Consider the following 22,686-nt stretch of genomic DNA (forward strand, 5'->3'; position numbering starts at 1 on the left):
TATGAAAACAATGGGTGATGCCATCCAAGATAGAATTTCTAATAACATTTAAATCAGCTTAAAGTGTTATACACTTCTCCTTTTCATAGCTGCCATTTCTATCCTTTTAACATATTCTTTCCCCCTTATTCCTTAACCCTTAAACTGACAGATCTGTCTAAAGCCCTGAGATGGGATGTTTTGTGAGTTCTTTAGTTTCACTCCCTTGTCCACTTGCTTGATCTGCTCTGGCTCTAAGCCAGGCTTTCTCAACCTACTGACATTTTGGGTCAGAAAATTCTTTGTCATGGGGGCTGCCCTGTGCACTGTAGAATGTTTAACAGCATCCCTGTCCTCTACCCACTAGATTCCAGTAGCACCTGCTCCACAACTTTGACAACTAAATATGTCTCTAGATGTTGCCAAATGTCCCCAAGAAGACAAAAGTGACCCTGGTTGAGAACCAGTGTTCTAGACAAATACCCCATCCTGCCACAGAACATATTCAGAAGCTGTTTCTATGAAAACTTCCCCAAGGTGGGCTTCCCTGGTGGCGCAGTGGTTGGGAGTCCACCTGCCGATGCAGGGGACACGGGTTCGTGCCCCAGTCTGGGAAGATCACACATGCCACGGAGCAGCTGGGCCCATGAGCCATGGCCGCTGAGCCTGCGCGTCTGGAGCCTGTGCTCCGCAACGGGAGAGGCCACAACAGTGAGAGGCCCGTGTACCACAAAAAAACAAAAAACAAGAAACAAAAAACAAAAAACTTCCCCAAGGTGTTGCGGTCTTATTCCCCACAGTGTGACTCTTCCTGGCTTCAAATGAATTTCAGGCGCCTGTCCTTCTCTGGATGGCAGTAACCTCCCTCCAGCCCCAGGTGAGGATTCTGGGCAGGTGCATGGTTCATGCTGGCTTCTACTGGCCACTGGTTAACCCCGCAACTGGATTTGCCCTTTCCACACCTTAACTTGCTCCATATCTCCCTCAGCTGATTTATAACCCTGTGATGTGTCTTTAATTACAGAGTTAGGCTATCTTGAGTGATCACTTCATTTCTAAACAGAATGTAATGGACTTTCTTCCTGGCTTGCTCAATAATCAGTATTACTAAAAAATCAAGCCAAGAGCATCCTCTCGCTCTCTGTCTGTGTTTTTCCAGATCTTCTTTCCAAAGTAAACCATAAATGGTCCACTCCTTAAGCTTACATCATTTTCTTTTGTCCCTGGCATCTAGACCACTGAAAAAAATGTCATTTGGAGCCATCCCAGTAAGTTTACAATCAAGCACTCCACCACATAATTCTTTAGTGGGCTCTTGCCAATTGTACATTGTCATATTTTGATGAATATCCTCATTTCGAAGGTTCTGTGATTTGTCCTAGTCTACTTCAAGACTTTTACATATATCTTTTCTTCCATATTTTGAGAAGTTTGTAGTTTACTTTTGAGATCTTTGGCAAAGCTGCAGAAGACAGAGCAATCCCATGGTTTGTCTGACTTTTTATCTTCCTTTTGCTATTGAAACATAGATCATTTTTCCTTTATTAAATAATACATTTTAATTTCTTGATTTTTTCAGAAATTTGCTGATATAAACATTTTCATTTTATAATGCTCATTCCTAGCCAGGACTACTGAATTCTAGACACTTCCTAGTCCCAACTCAAGAGAAAACATTTTGAAAATTAACTAATTCAGTTTATAATTCACCTCTCAACCATGAGTTCTTCTTTTATCATACTCAATCTGGTTTCCAACTCTGCTATCATTTCATTCAATGTTATACTTACATTATACTGGAATTACATTGGGTAGAGACCTGGGTTCAAATTCAATTGGTACCATTTATTATATGTACTGTCCAACTTTAGGCAAATTACTTAGCCTCTCTGAGCCTCAGTTTTCCCATTTGTAAGAGTGAGATCATATTTTCTTTACTTATTTCTGATATTTTTTGCTTATTTTGTGAGAATTAACAGAGATCATGTAAAAAGGCTTTGTGGACTTTAAAAACTCTCCAAATATAAAGCTTTATTGTTATTTCCTTCTGATTACCTTCCTTCACCCCCAAATCTATCCCAGACATGCTTTACCACTATACCCACAGCTCATAGCTCTTCCTTCTTTCAAAACCATCTCAGATTTTGTTTTGCCCACAACCCTCCACTTGTAAATGGTGAATGAAAATACTCTTATATTACAGGTGAGGAAAATAAGACATACATAAGGAAAAATAAGATAAAATGAGGAAATAGCATGCTTGAGCAAGTAGTTTAAGTTTTAAACACATATGATTGTAATATGCCTCCAATTCAAATAAAATTCCTCTAAAAGGCTGACAACACGTCATCTGAAAGATATCACTAGAATATTTTAGTTTCAAAGTAGTCTATCAATTAATGATATATAAATATACAATTATTTCAGATTTCAGGTGAGGACTGTTATATCATCAAACATTAAATGGTAATATTTCTCTAAAAGTTTTTTTAGTAATTATGCACTATATTTTTGACTCTTCTGAACTCAACTCTGAACTTTTCTGAACTCTGAGCAATTACCTTTTCTAGTTCTTGATCTTGCCGATTCATAAGTGTTTTCCAGTGTTCATAAAGCTCAACATCTTTGGTTTGAATGTCCTTCAAAGTTCCTTCTCTTAGCACACTTCCATCTTTCATGGCTATGATCTAAGGAAAGCACATATTAGAAGAATTGTGACAAAAATCCTTAATTGGCCAAGAGAATTATCTTTATCTCAGAAAGCATTTATATAATTGTAATATAAAAATTAATGAAATTTCTTTTAAACTCTTACCCAGTCAGCATGTGTTAGATATTGTAATTTGTGAGTCACAAGAACAAGTGTCCTTTTGTCATCTTGGAGAAATTTCAAAATCCCTTCCTGCATTAAGTGATCACTCAAGTGAATGTCCAAGGCAGAAAATGGATCATCCTACAACAAGTAAAATGGAGAGATGATGAAAAATTTTTATATTCTCTTTGTAACTAAATCCTCCAGAAAGCAGAAATACAAATAACTAAAGGCAGATTATCTCACAAATCCTATTTATAATAAACAGACTCTGAATAACTTTAAATTACAAAAAAGGTACTAAATTAAAAATGAAGCTTTTATTTTCTCTTTCACTTAAAAACTAATTTAAAAAGTAAATAACAGTATTTGAAGTAGTTTGAATTCTTATGTATAGAATATCCAAGTTCAAAAACCAACATTACTTGACAACCTATAACAAAACACGAAAACAAAGAATGAAATGATAATTGGAGTTTATCAATTGAATGAAATGATAATTGGAGTTTATCAATAAACTTTATCAATAAAGTTTAAATAATAAAAATAGGTGTAGACTCTAGACCAAGATGGCAACATAGGAGGCTCCTGAATTTCTCTCCTACCATGGACACACCGAATATACAGCTACACATGGAGCAATTCCCTCTGAAAGAAATCCAGAAACTAGGTGAGTGATTCTGACACATTAAGCAACTGAGAAAATATATCAAAATAAGTAGGAAAGGCTGAGACACACTCTCGCCATAAACTCCACCCCTGGAAAATTCACAAATATATGGAGATGAAACAACATGCTCCTGAACAACTAATGGGTCAAAGAAGTAATCAAAAGAGGAAATCAAAAACTATCTTGATATGAATGAAAATGAAACACAACATATCAAAACTTATGGGATGCACCAAAAGCAGTTCTAAAAGAATTTTATAGCAACAAATGCCTATATTAAGAAAAAAGAAAGACCTCAAATAAACAACTTAACTTTACACCTCAAAAAAACTAGAAAAAAAGAACAAACTAAGCCCAAAGTTAGTAGAAGGAAGGAAATAACAAAGATCAGAGTGGAAATATATAAAATCCAGACAAACAAGACAACAGAAAAGATCAATGAAACTAGGAGCTGATTTTTTGCAAAGGTAAACAAAATGGATAAACCTTTAGCTAGGTTCACCAAGAAAAAATGAGAGGATTCAGATAAAATTATAAATGAAAAAGGCAACATTACAATTCATACCACACAAATACAAGGGATCATAAGACTACTATGAAAAATGATACACCTACAGACTGGACACCTAAATGACATGGATAAATTCCTAGAAACAAACACCTACAGAAACTGAATCATGAAGAATTAGAAAATCTGAACAGACCAATTACTGGCAAGTGAGTTGAATCAGTAATCAAAAAACACGGCCCAACAAACAGAAGTCCAGGAACAGATGGCTTCAGTGGTGAATTCAACCAAACATTTAAAGAAGAATTAATACCAATCCTTCTCAAACTTTCCCAAAAAACAGAAGAGGAAAAAACACTTCCAAACTCATTTTACAAAGCTAGCATAAAGACACCACAAGAAAAGAAAATTACAGATCAATGTCTCTGATGAACATAGATGCAAAAATTCTCAACAAAATATTAACAAACTGAATTCAACAGTCATTAAAATATTCAAACACCATGACCAAGTTGGATTTATTCCAGGGATGCAAGCATGGTTCAACATTTGCAAATCAATGTGATACACCACAATAATAAAATGAAGGATAAAAATCATATGATAAACTCAATAGATGCAGAAAAAGCATTTGACAAAGTTCAACATTCAATCATGATAAAAATTCTGAATGAAGTAGGTATTGAGGGAACATACCTCAACATAATAAAGGTCATATATGACAAGCCCACAGCTAACATCATACTTAATGGTAAAAAGCTGAAAACTGTCCCTCTAAGATCAAGAACAATGCCAACTCTCACTACTTTTATTGAACATAGTACTGGAAGTCTTAGCCAGAGCAATTAGTCAAGAAAAAGAAATAAAAGACATCCAAATGGGAAAGGAAGAAGTAAAACTATCTCTATTTGCAGATGACATTTTTCTATAGAAGACCCTAAAGATTTCATCAAAAAACTAACAGAACTAATGAACGAGGTCAATAAAGTTGCAGGATACAAAATCAATATACCAAAATCAGTTACACTTCTATACACTAATAACAAACTATCAGAAAGAGAAATTAGGAAAACAACCCCATTTGTAATTGCATCAAAAATAATAAAATGTTTAAGGAATAAACTTAATAAACTTAAGAATAAAATGTCTAAGGAATAAACTTAACCAAGGAGGTAAAAGACCTGTGCACTGAAAACTCTAAGACACTGATGAAAGAAACTGAAGAAAATACAAATAAATGGAAAGATGTCTTGTGCTCATGGATTGGAAAAATTAATATTGTTAAAATGTCCATACTACCAAAAATGATCTAGAGGTTCAATGCAATCCCTATCAAAATTCCAATGACATTTTTCACAGAAATGAATCAAACAATTCCAAACTTTGTATAGAACCACAAAAGACCCCTAATAACCAAAGCAGTCTTGAGAAAGAATAACAAAGCTGGAGGTATCATACTTCCTGATTTCAAACTGTATTACAAAGTTATCATAAACAAAACAGTATCTTACTGGCATAAAAACAGACACATAGATCAATGGAAAAAACACAGAGAGCCCAGAAATAAACTCATGCACATATGGTCAATTAATTTACAACAAAGGGGCCAAGAATATACAATGGGGGAAGGATAGTCTCTTTGATAAATGGTGCTGGGAAAATTGGACAGCCACATGTAAAAAAAATGAACCTGGACTACTATCTTACATCACACATAAAAATCAGCTCAAAATGAATCAAAGACATGAACATAAGACCTGAAACCATAAAACTCCTAGGAGAAAACATAGTGGATAAGCTCCCTGACATTGGTCTTGGCAATGCTTTTTTAAGATTCTGATACCAAAAACAAAAGGAACAAATGCAAAAATAAACAAGTGAGACTGCATCAAACTAAAAAGATTTTGTACAGTAAAGGAAACCATCAACGAATGAAAAGGCAACTTATGAAATGGGGTAAAATATTTGCAAATCATATATATGATAAGTGGTTAATATCCAAAATATATACAGAACTCATACAACTCAATAGCAAAAAGACTCCAACAATCCAATTTAAAAATGGTCAGAGGATCTGAATAGATATTTTTCCAAAGAAGACATACAAATGGCCAACAAGAACATGAAAAGATGCTCAATATCTTTAATTATCTGGGAAATACAAATCAAACTATGAGATATCACCTCTCATCTGTTAGATAGGTTATTATCAAAAAGACAAGAAATAACCAATGTTGGTGAGGATGTGGAGAAAAGAGCACTCTTGTGCACTGTTGGAAATGTAAATTCGTGCAGCCACCATGGAAAAAAAGTACGGACGTTCCTCAAATTTTTAAAAATAGAACTACCATATGATCCAGCAATTCCACTTCTGGGTATTTATTTAAAGGAAATGAAATCATTATCTCAATGTTCATTAAGAACTTCCATGTTCATTATAGCATTATGTACAATAGCCAAGATATGGAAACAACCTAAATGTCCATCAATGGATGAATGGGTAAAGACAATGTGAAAAATTATTCATCCATAAAAAGGTAGGAAATTCTGCCATTTGTGATGGCATTGTGTCAAGTAAAATAAGTCAAACAGAGAAAAACAGATATTATATGCTCTCAGTTATACGTGGAATTCAAAATTTTAAAAAAAAGTGAACTCATAAATTCAGAAAACAAATTGGTGTTTGCCAGAGGTGGGGGTGCGGGGTTGGGGAAAATGGGTGAAAGTGGTCAAAAGGTACAAACTTCCAGTTGTAAGATAAACATGTCCTCGGGATAGAATATATAGCACTACGACTATAGTTAATAATACTGTATTGCATATTTGAAAGTAGTTAACAGAGTAGATCTCTGACACTGGGCAATTTTTCAAACTCAGTCACTTCATCTGTAAAATGGGTATAATAAAGAGACCTGTCAGAGAGCACACAGGTTTGCTGCAAAGATCAAATAATGTTGTAAAAGTCTCTGTAAAATATTTTAAAAGCATTATTTTATTATTATTTTCTTATAAATAAAGCTGTGGTGATTAACTGTGCTAAACCCTTTAAAGCACCACAGTGAGAATTTAGTGACTTCCAGGAATCTCTTAACGAGGAAGAGTGCAGTGGTTAAGGACACAGGCTATGGAATTAGATCACCTGGGTTTGTATCCTTGCTTCACTATACTATCTGTGTGACCTTGGATAAATTATCCCTCAAAGCCTCAACATTATCATTGCATAAATAAAGGTAACATTAATAATAACAATATCAAACCTAATAGGGTTATTGTGAGGATGAAGTGAGTTCATGTACATAAAGTATTTAGAATCATGAGTAGGTTATAAAAAGCCCTTAATAATGATTGCTATCATGTATATGGCTTCATTATGTGGCATCATGGCTTCATTATGTGGCACCTTGGTGTTGCAGTAAAATGTAACCTTTTATATAACTTAATAATAATCTAGAGTTGATGGATTGCTGATCATTTCTCACGATTCAGTTTGTGTATTAACATTCTGGGGAGATACTTTCTTTAAAGAGTGTAAGACAATTTGACAAATGGCCAAATCAGTGAATGGTCAATTCTTCATTTTCAGTAATATATTATTTATTTTTATATACATATATATGGTTCTCACTAATATAGTCTTTCCTGTATTCAATGAATATGTTTTAGTAGTATACCCTTTATGGACACATTTTTGGAAATAACCTCTTAAAAATATATTCACTGATACAGCACATTTATAGATGCTACAAAGCTTTAAAAATAACTAATATGTTTGATATATAATCAAGATGTTTCACATGATTTGATACAGTGTAAAGGCTAATTTGATAAAGATTAACTAGAGATCAGAGCAAAATGTAAAACCTTAACTGATTATTTGTACAAGTAAGATCCTTAAAGATAGGAATAACAAAGGAGAAAACTTTGTTTCCTTTACCCAGCACATAAGACGGCACTGATGACATTCACTAACCATTGATGGATGGAAAGGAAGAAGGATGGAAGGAAGGAGAGAGGGAGGGAGGGAGAGAGGGAAAGGAAAGAAAAAGACAACACAGGTAGTAACTTGAGAGTAAAACTTTAAAAAAAATACCAGAGAATCTTAGCTGATCAGAAAAACAGTACTCAAAAGACATGGAGTTCTAGCCCAGACTGTATCACTCACTAGTCATTAGTCCTTGAGTAAGGCACTTGACCTTTCTATGTATAAGTTTCCTCACTTCACATGAGGATACCATCTACCCTAGCAGCACAGTCATAAGAATCAAATGAGATAATACTGAGATTCAAAGTGCTTTGTGAATTTTTAAACAATAGAAGTGTAAGATATTTTCATTTGGGGGAAATTGTTAAAACACATCAACAGTATTCTGTTGCTACTAAAACGTTATTCAATTTTAGGCTACAATTAAGAAACTATAATATTTAGATCATAAGATCTATTAGTTTTAAGATTATGTGATTTGATCAGAGTGCATCTAGAACACGCTTTTTCAAAGGGACCCTGACAAACACTATTACATCCAGAATTAAGAAAAGGTAAAAAAAAAAGTTATTAAAATTATATTATTGTCAAAGAATTAAAAATATTAAGCTTGCTTAGCCTAGAAAAAAGTAAATTAAGGCAAGTAATGACAATAATATTAAAATATTGAACTTTGGCTATATAAAAGAAATATATTTGCTGCTGCAGAAGCAGAATGGGAATCAATTAATGGAAAATACACAGAAGCAGATTTCAATCACATAATAACTTTCCAATAATGAAAGCTATCTGCAGCAGGCAGAATAATGGTCCCCAAAGATGTCCACGTTCTAATTCTCAGAACTTGTGACTATGTTACCTTAATAGCAAATGGGACTTTGCAGATACACGCATACCTGGTTTGATTGCACTTCACTTTATTGTGCTTTACAGATTTGCGTATTTTTACAAATTGAAGAGTTGTGGCAACCCTGCGTCTAGCAAGTCTATCGGCGCTATTTCTCCAACAGCATTTGCTCACCTCGTGTCTTTGTGTCACATTTTGGTAATTCTCACAATACTTTCAAACTTTTTCATTATTCTTATGTTACAGTGATCTATGGTCAAGGATCTTTGATGTTACTATTGCAAGAAGATTATCACTTACTGAAGGCTCAGATGATGGGTAGCATGTTTTATCAATGATGTATTTTTTAATTAAGGTATGTACATAGTTTTTTTAGACATAATGCTATTGCACACTTATGAGATTACAGTATAGTAAACAAAACTTTTGTATGCACTTGGAAACCCAAAAATCACATGACTCACACTTTACTGTGATGCTCGCTTTATTATGATGATCTGGAACCAAACCTGCAATATCTCCAAGGTATGTCTATATGATTTAGATTAAAGACCTTGAGATGGGAAGATTATCCTGATGGGTCTAAACTAATTACATGAATCCTTGAAAGCCGAGAACTTCCCCAGATGTGAAGAGAGGGAGAAGTGAGTAGTAAAAATGGTCAGAGATGCTGGCTTTGAAGATGAAGGAAGGCCGCTGTGAGCCAAGGAATGTGGGCAACCTCTAGAGCTGGCAAAGGCAAGGAAGCCTTTTCTACCCGGTAGCCTCCAGAAGGGAACACAGCCCTGCAGACACTCTGATCTCAGCTGTGTGAGACCCATGTCGGATATCTAACCTACAGAACTATAGGATAATAAATTTGTATTGTGTAAACCACCAATTATGGCAATTTGTTATAGCAACCCACACACGGACCAGCAAGGAAAGGATGCCTCAAAGATAAGCAATCTGTCTTCAGAGAGAGTCATCAAGAAGCTGTTAGAGATGATACGAAAAGCAATTCTATAATGAATGGCTGGGAATCCACAGTGTTAGCACTATGACTTCTTTGAATCCCATGATTCTACAACTGAAGTAAGGGTCATTAAATTGAAGGCAGTGGAATGAAATGGAGTAGAATACTACATTCAGAGAACCTCTGTCTCTTTCAGATTTCCAAGTCACTTGGTCCTCAGGTGGTTCAATCATTACTTGATCTCAAAGTTCAAGAAGTCATTCCTAGTTGCGGGTCCACCCATTATGAAAAGGATTTATAATTACGTAGGTTACTGCTAGATACTGGTATAGCTTTTATGGTGGTGTTTTCTGGAACATTTGGGGGACAGGTATTCTTAGGGACATTAACCTGAAGTGCACTTCCACCACTATGTCCAAATTCTACTCCCATCCCCAGTAATGGATCCAAATTTAGTGGAAAACTCCACGAAATTTGAAGATATTCAATTTTAGATGGAGTGAAAACTCTAAAGGAGGTTGGAGAACCAGATTTATAAATGGTTAATAACTGCACAGAAGGAGAAAGCAGGGGAAGGATGTATTTACATAGGCTGCTGGTCTCTAATATACACTGTCTATTTGTAAGCTATTTTGGCTACATCCTTCTGGAGAAACCAAACTAGAGCAAATTCATAATCAACATAATCATCGAATTTTATTTGTGGATCCATAGGTAGAAGCAAGTTATCAACCCAGGATATAAATACAAGACAATCATCTATGGAGCTTTTTTAAGATACAGATTCTAAACTCTGCCTTTATAGGTTATGATTCAGTAGGTCTAGGCTAGTATCAAGATTTCTAAGAATAATTTCAGGAAGCTTCACAGATATATCTTATCCACAGCCTGAGTTGCATACTTACTAACCCCTATGTCCACCAAGAGTATATTTTCCAGCCCCTCTTTTTTTGCTAGCAAATATAAATGAGAAGACCTATGATCCTGTCCAGTTCATCCAGCACCATCCATACTCTTTCACTGATGATCCTCATGATTTAAAAACTCATATAAGTAACCATTTCGGCACCTCAGTCCCTCTGGATCCCCCAACTCTCATCTTGATGTTGATTTGATTTGTACTCAGAGGATCTGTCTCCCCTTAATTCTCTGTAATTTCACAAGTTAAACTGTCTTTCCTTGAGTTACTTGACTTGTCTCTTTAAAGACTCATTTGTCCAGAGGGAAAAGTGAAATAGAAAGAAACGAAAAGGCCATATTCTTACCAAGAAGACAATGTTGGTATTTTGATACAGAGCTCGGGCCACACAGATTCTTTGCCTCTGACCCCCACTCAAGTTGATGCCCTAGAGAAGAAATATCCATAAACATCCACCTTTTATATTAGTAGATGATCTGTTGATAAAAAAATTCCCTTTAAAATACAAACTTCTCTAAAAGAATCTTCAATTAATGGTAATTTATTAATTAAATTGTGATAACATTAGTAAGATAAAATGCAAGCTGTTTAGTGGTCTATACTTGAATTATATTAAGGTAATTTCTGACTGATAACATTAATCCTCTTTTCACTCTGATAGAGAACTCTGCTGCACCAAAGCATTAATAACCATAAACCAAGGTGAGTGCTGAAGATGCAAGTAATCCCCAAATTGTTTCTAGTTTCATGAATTGTGTCTGTAGTATACTGAACACATGCCTCTTAAATTCAATATTACAAGTTTTGTTCAACAGAACTACACAGCAATATGCTTTTATAATCAAGTACTGATTATAAAAATTTGAAAAACTAGTATTTATTGAGCATTTAGTATGCGCCAGGCTGGTGTGAATGGCTTTCCATTCCTTATTTCTATTATTCGTCAGAGCAATTTCAACGTGTAGGCATTATTCCCCACATGGAAATGAAGACTCAGAGAAGTCCAGGTCATGTCTTAAGCACTCTACTAGGTTACAATAAAGAACAGCCATGAGTAACACAGACTACAGAGTTGGACCAATCCCACCTGCACCAATGACTGACTGGGCAAGTTCCTTAATCTTTCTCAGCCTTGGTCTTCTTGGCTGCAATACACTGATAACAAAACACCCATGTAATAGATTTGCTGTAAAAGTAAATAATGCTCATAAAGCCTTTTGCCCAGTACTTGCCGCGTATAAGAGTCAAAAATTTTAGCCAATATTGCTATAAATGATTACATACAGGTATAAATGTTTTTTCATCTAGTCACAGAACAGTATGATGCCAATGTAAAACCTGTTTACACAAAGGAAAAAGAACCTTTTAACAGGAATAAATGGATGTTGACAAGAGTGGAAGAAGTTGTCAGAAGCAATCTCAGTTTCCAAACCAATTTAAAGTAAACTCCAAATAAGTAAAAATACATTTGATCAAAGTCAGGGACTGATTCCCTTCCCTTGAGAACTCTCAAGCAGCTAGCAAAATGTGAAGTGTATGCTAGCACAGGAGTACGTAAGCACAGGAGTCCTTAGGTTAGTCAACAAATACCTAAGAGGCGTGGCATCAAGAACTCCTGTGCTCCTGTTCCCAGAACTTGTCACTCAGAAAACACATAATTCCAGAGCTCTCAGATTTTTCCTGCTCCATGAAAGGTTAAAGACAACCAGAAGACTTTCTAGATTTGTGTTCATTGTTTAATTAAACTACATACACATAGCTTACCCTCTCTCCAATTTCAGTTTGGTCTCCGAATGGTAGTAAGTCAATATCCGGCTGAAGAGAACAGGCATCTGTGACAGCTTTGTACCTTTGGGAGAAAACATTTTGAGTTTTTAGATCACTATTAATATACTGCCCATAAACTAAGTCCCAGGTCCAATGTCTTGGAAGCTGAAATAAAACACTTATTGAACAATTTAGTATATACTAGCCTCTATACTAGGCTTGTAGATACAAAGATAAATAGATATTTGTTCCCACTTTTATAAAACTATTAACAAGGATCTACTGTATAGCAGAGGGAACTATATTCAATGTCTTGTAATAACGTATAATGGAAAAGAATTTGAAAAAGAATAGATATATATAAGTACAACTAAATCACTTTGCTGTATACCTGAAACTAACACAACATTGTAAATTATACTTCAGTGAAAAAAAGTGGTTAAAATTTTTTTAAAAAAACTATTAAATGGAGCAGAAGATTGACATAGAACCATATAATAAAAATGTACCTTGTTAGGTACTGAACATTATAGATGGGTAGGTATAAAGTGCTCCTAGAATACACAGGAAGAAATGACCGACTGCTCTGAGAAATTAGTGACGTCTTTGAGAGGGGGCGAGTTGTAAGGTGTATCCAGAAAGGTAAGCTGTAATTTGCCAGGAATGAAAATGAGGGAAGGGTGGCTTAAGGAACTGCAGGAAGGTGAACAAGTTCACGGTGCATGTGAGGGATAAGAGGAGGCTCACTGGGGCTAAAGCATGGGTTATAGGTGGGGAATCTGTGTCCACAATCATGATGCTGAAAGGGAGGAGAAAACGGAAGCCGATGAGGACTGATGTACTCAAGTTGACCTAAGGCTGGATCTGGAAATTGGACGGACTGGAAATACAGGGAAGCATGGGCACTGGGAGTGCTAGGGAAAATATCCATGGTTTCATTTTCTCAATCACCTGGTCTTAAAATATTCAAGTCATTCTTGATTCTTCCCTTTTCTTCCCCCTGCTCTTATTTTGTCCATTCTTATTCTAGAATATTTTTCTGTCAACCATCTCTTCTTCTTCCATTTCTACAGTCACTGCCAAGTGCAGGCAACAAACACAGCATGCCTGGATCATTATCTCAACAAACTTCTAAGTGTCTTTTTGTTCCTAATACAGATTCATCCCACATAAATCTCTTATGACACTGCCAGATCACATTTACTTTGTTAGTCCCCTTTCTAACACTTGCTGTGCCTCCTGAGAATGTCAGATTTATATCCGGCTGGCTTTTAAGGCACTTGGCTGTCTCATCTCAGCCTTCCTTTACAATCTAGTTTGCTGCCATCAATACACACAGATCCCTTTCTGTCTGGTTTGTTCCCAGGCCCCAAACAATCCTATGTAATTTGAGTTTTTCCTCCCCCACTTTCCTCTCCCTTCCCCCTTCCTCATGCTTCTCCCCAGACCTAATTTTCCTTAACATTCAGGACCCAGCTCAGGGTCTTAGGACACTCCCTACCCCTCATGCAGGTGGCTTAAGGAAAGGGTCTTGCCTTTGTACACTCCAGCGGGTGTTTAAAAGATGACTGAAAGAGGACGTATTCTGGCTGCTCCGAGTAACCAGACCCCTCAGATCCCGTATTCCTTTTCTTCTGTCCACGGTTAACCCTTCTTCTGCTCCTTACTGAGATTTTTCTTCTGTTTACCAACAACCTCAGCACCATGCCCACCCCCTCCACACACATACACACACACTTCGGTTTTGGCTGTTTATTTTTGGTGTACAAATTCTTCTCAATAATTGTATAGGATGGGCTGAAACTTCCAACAAGGCTTCTCTTACAAGAGTTGACTTAATAGACCAGGTGATGAGGACAGATGCAGGGCAAACAGAGAAGAAAGGAAGTCCCGATACAAAGACTCCAGAACCAGGGGATAAGGGTGGGGGGATAAATTGGGAGACTGGGATTGACATATACACTCTACTATATGTAAAATAGATAACTAATAAGAACCTGCTCTATAGCACAGGGAACTCTACTCAATACTCTGTAATGGCCTATGTGGGAAAATAATCTAAAAAAGAGTGGATATATGTATATGTATAACTGGTTCACTTTGCTGTACACCTGAAACTAACACAACATTGTAAATCAACTATAATCCCATAAAAATTTAAAACAAAAAGACTCCAGAAACCGTGAACCAAAGATAGGAATTAGAAATAGTTGCTCATTTGAGTTCTAAACTTTATACATTCAAAATTACCTCTGTTTGTTGAAAGGACTTCCAAAGGTAATATTTTCTTCCACTGTAGCATTTAATAGCCAAGGCTTTTGAGCTGCGTAAGCCACAGAATACCTGTTCCTACTGGAAAATGGAAAAGAAAAACAAAACACAGCAAGGGTGCTGTGCTAAATCTGTATTTTAGGATAACAAAGAAAAATGAAAGTTGATAAAATATCTCAAAGACAGAAATGGGGAACTTCTAAAAGAGAACATTTTAACCATCATCAACCTTATTAATTAATGGTTAAATATTCCACTAAATTAAAGGGATGAGAACTTAATTAAAACAACACACAAGGTGCAAATCTTATTTTGGTACGCTAAAGAAGTATTTTATGGTATGAACGATTAATTAAAATGTTATTTTTTAAATGACTATAATTTTAAAAATAATTTAAAGAGAAATAGCAATTAACTCTCTAATAGCCATGGATATTTTATTTTATATTACAAGCATTTTACATAACTCTGAATTTTATATGAATATCTTTAAAAAGATGTGAATTAATACTGTAATTATAGTATGTGTTTGTGGCTTAATTGCATGAACATATTTTAAAGTAATAGATAATATTAATAGATAATATAAATATTTCAAAACAAAGAGTGATCTTGAGGAGTCCATTTCAATAATGAAACTACACATTTAAAAACCACATATTTCAATACATATTGAAATAGTTTATTTTTAAAAAATGATAGCCTCCTCCCTGTCCCCCATTTTTTTGGCTTGCAAATTCTACCAGATGTCTATACATCAGATTTTAATTTGCAATAATTAGGAAAATGCATGTGAGTTGAAGATACAGAAGATGATGAGATTGGGGTAGGGAAGGGGTCAACTTAAAATTCACACTTCCACAGTTAGTTTATGGTCTGTAAGTATTAATTAAGGAATTAAGGTTAAAAGAGAATAAAGTTAAGAGAAAAAAGTAAGAAATGCTCAGAGATCATCCTGAAACATTATGTTTTAGGAGTTTAGAAGGCATGATAATATATAGTATGCTAGCAGTCTCTTAGAAAACCATCTGTGTGGTAAAACAGTGGTTCCCAACCTCTGGCATGTCTGTTTCCCCCCTCCCTGCCCCGGGTCCTTTAAGGTTTTTTTGTTTTGTTTTGTTTTTTGTTTTTAATGGATGAAGCACTTGGCTCTCCAGCTCCAGCTTAGAAGCAGATCCCATCACATTTTAACTCATACACAATATACATATTAATTCTTATGCAATTTTATTTTATGAAATCCCAAATCCAATTCGCTAAGAACATTTGAGTTTCAGCCAAAGTTGAGACCCATGTGACTCATGGAGAAGATAACAGTTGACACAATGGGCCATTTTGTTTGGCAAATTAATTCTTTTAGCAACCTCCAAATGTTGGGAACTACTGCTACTGGAAATATTGCTAGCGCATTTTAATAAATGACTTTGTGCATTATCAGAATGAATAAAATGACTAGGAGTAAGAGATGGAGTATCAGGTAAAGTCTGATGAAGGAAGTTACTCTTATTAAACGCAGATTAAAATAGAAATAATACCTTCTGGTTGCTTCAAAAGAAGGTTCAGATTCATTTACACTGCAAGTGTGGCAAACAATGTTCATTAATTATGAAATATAAATATAGAATGAATGAGTGTACATATCAGGTAAAAGATAAACATTGAACATATAAAATAGCTACATTTCCCAAATAGTTTTTGATATGAGTCCTAAAGACAAACCAGATAAATGACTGTCTTCTTTTACATCTTCATCAGTGACGAAATAAGTACTTAGTAAGCTTCCAAAAGAAGGACAGCACTGTTCTCCTTAATATATAATTTGGGTTCATACAATGGACATGTTCTAGCCCCATCTCTGCTCCAACTACCTGTGTAGATTTAGGTAAACTTTGCAGAACAGTTTCCTAGTTTATACAAGAATTTGATGTTTCCAAGCGCTCCTTACCTTTAATATTTGAATTTAATCTATCTAAATTCCTAATCAGTTACCCTAAGGCATAACAAGAAATACGTTTTGCTCTCTAAACTTGAAGGGTTTAGACACAGCCTGGCCCTTAAGGAACTGGTAAGAAAGACGGACACGCACAATGCATGGTCACACTGCAACATTTGGGTATAATTAATTACTGATTGATATTATATATGTAAAACAAGGTGTTTGGCTAATTAAATTTAGTTATATCTAGTTCATTGGGGAAAAAAACACCCAAGGACCTATTTTTTTTTATTATTTGAAATTTTAATATTTTAGTTGAACTCCATCATTCTGAATTCAAAAACCACACACATAATTAAAGTCTACAAGAACTCCAAGGATAGATCCTATTTCTCTTTGGAAAGCATCATATGCTTTTGTGGAGAAAATGTACCTAAGTACATTACTTGGTGATGTTTGGCTTAGTGTTTCTAATGATAAGATTTTCACAACTGCACATTTCTGATGACATCATGGGGTGGTTAATAGAGGTATGGAAAAACAATCTCAGACTAAAACTTCCCTCTCAATAATGATTATTCTCTGATTTAAGTTGCTCATAAAAATAATGAAATGCACAATTCCCCAAGTGATATTTTCCACACAATATGCTTTAGATGGCAAAAATTTTGGATTTTATTTTATTATTTTTAGTGGTAAAAAAAACAATAAATGAACTCAATGGTTTTATTTAATCTGAGGAAGAGAAAAAACAGATGAGGAAGAGCAGGTGTATGACAGAAATTAATGAATTGATTTTCCTATCGGCCATCCAGGTGGAAATGCCCATCAGACACTTGAAAATGTCAGCCCGAACTGGAGATATGAATTTGGAAGTCACCAATTTTTTTCAATTACTATTAATTAACTCCAACTATATGTATTTAATATCAATTGAAAAATATTTATTGATCACCCCCTAGTGCCAAAATACTAGAGATACAGTAAACAAAGAAAAGTCATTCCTTCTTTCATGTTGCTTTCTGTTTGGTGGGAGCGTGACAAGGGAATAAACACCATGACAGGTGAAGCAAAAGGTGATATTAGAGAACAGATGAAGGACACCCAATCCACCTTTGGCAAACCAGGGTAAATAGAGGAGTTGATGCCAGAGGGATAAGAGGGGGCTAGATGGAGAAAAGGTGAAGAATATTTCAGACCAAATAAAATACATATTGGATGACCTTAAAGTATCCTGGTCATACAAGGAACTGATATAAATTTACCATTTCTGAAATGTGGGTGTCAATGGTGAGAGAAGAAAAGTATGAATGTTGAAAACAAGTGGTGAACAGCCGTAGCAAAGGAGCTCATAAACCGTTTTACAGAGTTTGAACTTTTCCACAGAGCCACAGAAAACACTAAAAGAATTTAAACAAGAAAGAGATAACACGTTCAGTTTATAAATATCACTCCAGTTGCAGAAAGTAACAAATAAATTGGAGGAAGATGGGAGGTAATACAGAGAGCCTTGAAGGCTGTCAGATACTGGAGATGAGAAGGCAGTGCCCTGACTTTGGGTGATGGTGAATGAATGAAGAGAAGTGGACACGTTCAAAGATACCTAGGATTATGTGATTGACAAGATGGGAAGGGATGGAAGGGAGGAAGGAGTGACAGACAGGGGACACAGATGAGGAAATGCATATGGTGGGGGAAGATATAAAATTCAGAATCAGACACATTCTGTTTGAGATACCTAAGGGATGTCAGAATGACCATGGCCAGAAAGCAGAATTTGAAGCTCAGGAGAGAGATCTGGTAAACAAATGAAGCCTTTGGGATGATTTTCCTTCATAATATATGCCTTAGATCCCAAGGACTTTGGATTCCTTCCTTTACTAGTGAAAAGCCAATAAATGACTTCAACAATGCTAGCTTACCACAACGAAGTGAACAAAACAGCAGGAGTAGATAGAGGAAACTAAAATCATGGGAAGCTATGTGATGGCCCAGCAAATATATAGAGAGGCAGAAAAGAAGGGGACAAAGACGGAACCTTGAAAAACATCACTATTTAACAAATGGCCGAGGAAGAGACATCTGCAGAAGGGATTGAGAGGAGCAGGCAAAAGTTCTAAGAGGAAAACTTGACTGTGAGTTTCACTGGAAACTACGCAAGGAAACCTTCTGAAGAAGAAAGGTATGGGCAACAACGTCAAGTGGACAGGAGGTCAAAGGGGGAAGGGGAGGGTGGGACAAATTGGGAGATTAGGAATGACACACATACACTACCATGCATAAACTAGATAGCTAGCGGGAACCTGCTGTATAGCACAGGGAGCTCAGCTTGGTGCTCTGTGATGACATAGATGGGTGGGATGGGGGGGCTGGGAGGGAGGTCCAAGAGGGAGGGGATATAGGTGTACATATAGCTGATTCACTTTGTTGTACAGCAGAAACTAACACAACATTGTAAAGCAATTATACTCCAATAAAAAATAAATAAATTTTTTTTTAAGTGCACAGTGAATTTAATAACTAGGATGGCACTGATGGACTGGATAAGAATAGTTTCAGTGGAGTGGCAGAGGTAGACATGAGACTGCAGTAGACTGAGGTGAGAGGAGAATAAAAGGAACTGGAGGGAAAGAGGAAAGACCTTTATTAATTTATTTAAAATATTTATTTATTTTGGCTGCACCAGGTCTTAGTTGGGGCATGCAGATTCTTAGTTGTGGCATGCGTGCAGGATCTAGTTCCCCAACCAGGGATCAAACCTGGGTCCACTGCATTGGGAGCATGAAGTCTTACCCACTGGACCACCAGGGAAGTCCCAGGAAAGGCCTTTTTATCTACAAAAAGAAGGTGAGAGAGTGGTAGTTGAAAGGGGCTGTGGGCTGAGATTAGGAAGATAATAGGGATGGAGATGGAAAGAGAGAGATAGAGAGAAAGAGAGAGAGAGAGAGAGAGAGAGAGGACAGTCCTGTGTGTCTACAAAAAGAAATGGAAAGAGCCCAGGTCTGGGTTAGATGTGAAGTAGATGAAAAGCAAAAGACAACATGCTTAGCTTGAGGGTGTCTCAGTCTAGGAAGGAGACCAGCCCACATTATTTACTTGAACAAAGTGCAGAAGGGCCAGAAGAGAAGGTACATTTCAGTCCACCTGGGAAAATTAGAGAAGATTTTGTCGAAGATACAACATCAGAGTTGACACCAGAAAAAAGAGTAAGGCCACCAACCTGGGAGAGGGCATTACAGAGGAGGTATGTGTATTTGAAAGCTACCTGCAGTCCAGTGTTACTGGAACACAATGGAAAGGGTGGGTGGAATGGCAGGATAAGAATTTTGGAAGTTAGATAGGGACCACATCGGGAAAGGCCCTTTTATGCAAAGGTGTCTAGAATATTTCTTCTACGCTTTGGCCAGTCAAGAAAATAATTATAAGCAAGAAGAAAGTAATTAGATTTTCATGTCAAAAGGTAAATCTCACAACAGTGTAAAGAAAGGTGAGGGAGTGATCACAAATGTGATTAAGTACCTGAACCAGGAAAATTAAAATAGATACAAAAATGCAAGAACAGACATAAGAAAAATGATTGGTTGGATTTTGCAGGCGATAGAGAAAGAAGAATCTAGGTTGAATCCTTGAGCTCTGACTTGGGCTCCTACCACTTGATTTCAGGGGGTGAGAACACAACCCTTCCAGGATACAGGTGGAGAAGCAGGTTTTGGAAACATGAGCTCAGTTTGGATGTGTTCAATTTGCAGCTTGTATAAGACTTTTTGGAAGAGCTATTAGGTTTTCAGAAGAAGGTTCTTGGCCAGAAATGTACACTGGTGCGTCATTAGTACTTAGAGAGAAAACTGAAGTCAAAGATATAAATAAAGGAAGGGGATCCTACATTAGACTGTATATTCTTGTATTCTTCCTCACCTTCCATCTCCACTTGTATTGCAGCTCCTTACTGTTTAACTAATTAATTTTGGCTTATTCTTTTTTTTTTTTTTTTTTTTTTTTGCGGTACACAGGCCTCTCGCTGTTGTGGCCTCTCCTGTTGTGGAGCACAGGCTCCGGACACGCAGGCTCAGCAGCCATGAATCACGGGCCCAGCCACTCCGCGGCATGTGGGATCTTCCCGGACCGGGGCACGAACCCGTGTCCCCTGCATCGGCAGGCGGACTCTCAACCACTGCGCCACCAGGGAAGCCCAATATTGGCTTATTCTTAAAATGTAAGTTCAAGGATCATTCATGTATGCCTCCCCCCTAAATAAACCTTGTTGATCCCACAAACTCAACTCAGGTCACCTATGATTTGTTTTTATAAAACCCTGTACTTTTTCTTCCTGATATTTAAAAAATTTAACCAAATAATTTTGAAACTACTTTCTTACTTTCTCATGGCCTTTCCTGCTGAACACTACGCTTCATGAGAATAGAGGGCTGGTTTCCCTTGTTCAATTATCTACCCCCAACAATGAATACAATGATATGCATGTTACAGGTGTCCAATACACATATTAAACAAATGAATAAGTAAAAGTATCATGGAAACCAAGAAAGGAGTTGGTTTCAAGGAGTCATCCATGGTGAACAGTTTCAAAAGCTATGGAGAAGTTAAGCACGATTGAGAACAAATTATGACAATTGAGCATTTAGGCAGTCATGACGAGAACAAGGAGGTTAAATGTGGGTAGATTCTTCTTTTCAAAGGAGGAACACTCCCGTTGTTTATGAGATAGGAAAGACCTTTTTTTAAAAATAGAGGATCATGGGAATTCGCTGGTGGTCCAGTAGTTAAGACTTCACCTTCCAATGCAGTGGGTGAGAGTTCGATCCCTGGTCGGGGAGCTAAGATTCCACATGCCTTGTGGCCAAAACACCAAAACATAAAACAGAAGCAATACTGTAACAAATTCAATAAAGACTTTAAAAATGGTCCACATCAAAAAAATCTTTAAAAATAAAATAAAATTAAATTAAATTAAATGGAGGATCATGGAATGAGGAGGGCAAGAAATTAAAGACTTCTATCAGAAAGAAGGGTTAATTCATGTAGTAATGTCATGCAAAAGGCAAAACAGCATATGGAAGATCTTCACTTCTGAAGTCCTCCTCTTGCAGGATTTAGATATATTTTCCTTTAAGAGTGAAAGTTAAATCACATATACTAGTTTCAGAGGAAGAAAGAAAAGGTAGATATAGATCCATTTGTAGCTAGTCATTTCCCATGAACAAATTAAAAAATTATTCTCTTTCATTTTCCATGAGTAATGTAGCCCTTAACTTCTAGAGGCCACCTCTCCAAACTTTTCACTTAACAATATGTTTAATCAAATTCAATTGAGGAAGGCTATTTTCTTCTCTTCCTAAATAAATAAATAAATAAATAAATAAATAGAGTTAGCTCCGAATTCCAACATCAGATCTTATTTGATTACATGAAAATCACCGGTTCCATGTCTGTAGACCCACCGTCCACCATTCGATGTGGCAGTGAACAGTGATGAAGGCAAGCGAGAAAGCGAGGAGGTCAAATGGAAAATCCCCTTCTGGAAAATGGCATCCAATTTCACTTCCACATGCAGGATTTTGTGTGTATTTTCCTTCAAGAGTAAAAGTTAAACTTGGTATTCTAGCAACTTCCAAGTTCATGGTTGGTACCTTACGGAATGGGAAAGAGTGACTTTTGCAAGCTTAAATCAGGAACAATATTTGGAAGAAGGGGAGCTAGACGTGGGCACAAATATGCTATATCATGTCTGATCCGGGAAAGCTGACTCATGTTATCACCATTTCATGCCAGGCAACATCACATGAAAAGGAGTAACTCCTTAATTCGCCAGTCCTAGAGTAACCCAGCCACTGTTATAAAGCCAATTAGCAAATTGGCACCAAGACATTAGCAAATAGAACATCATGACAGATGGGGTCTGACAGAATGGCTGATGGCATGGGCAAGGTGGAAGAAAAAGAAAGGGAAACCAAAGATAAATGATGGCTATGTCTCACATGATTACCACAATTATTACACAATCTGGACTCCCTCATTGGAACCA

At 36.4% G+C, this 22,686-nt stretch overlaps 1 protein-coding gene across 1 annotated transcript in view; it reads right to left on the minus strand.

Moving 5' to 3' along the window:
• The window catches only part of ABCC9 (ATP binding cassette subfamily C member 9), a 144,738-nt gene that overhangs the window by 55,383 nt on the left and 66,669 nt on the right, over nt 1–22,686 (minus strand). Inside the window, exons 19-24 of the mRNA XM_081250073.1 lie at nt 16,246–16,284; nt 14,690–14,791; nt 12,437–12,521; nt 11,019–11,099; nt 2,795–2,932; nt 2,541–2,666 (exon numbers count right to left, since the gene is read on the minus strand). Of these exons, the coding sequence (XP_081106199.1) occupies nt 2,541–2,666; nt 2,795–2,932; nt 11,019–11,099; nt 12,437–12,521; nt 14,690–14,791; nt 16,246–16,284 (571 nt within the window). The remainder of the gene's footprint in view (nt 1–2,540; nt 2,667–2,794; nt 2,933–11,018; nt 11,100–12,436; nt 12,522–14,689; nt 14,792–16,245; nt 16,285–22,686) is intronic.

The sequence above is a fragment of the Mesoplodon bidens genome, assembly GCF_964165515.1.
Source record: "Mesoplodon bidens genome assembly, chromosome: 11".
NCBI lineage: Eukaryota > Metazoa > Chordata > Mammalia > Artiodactyla > Ziphiidae > Mesoplodon > Mesoplodon bidens.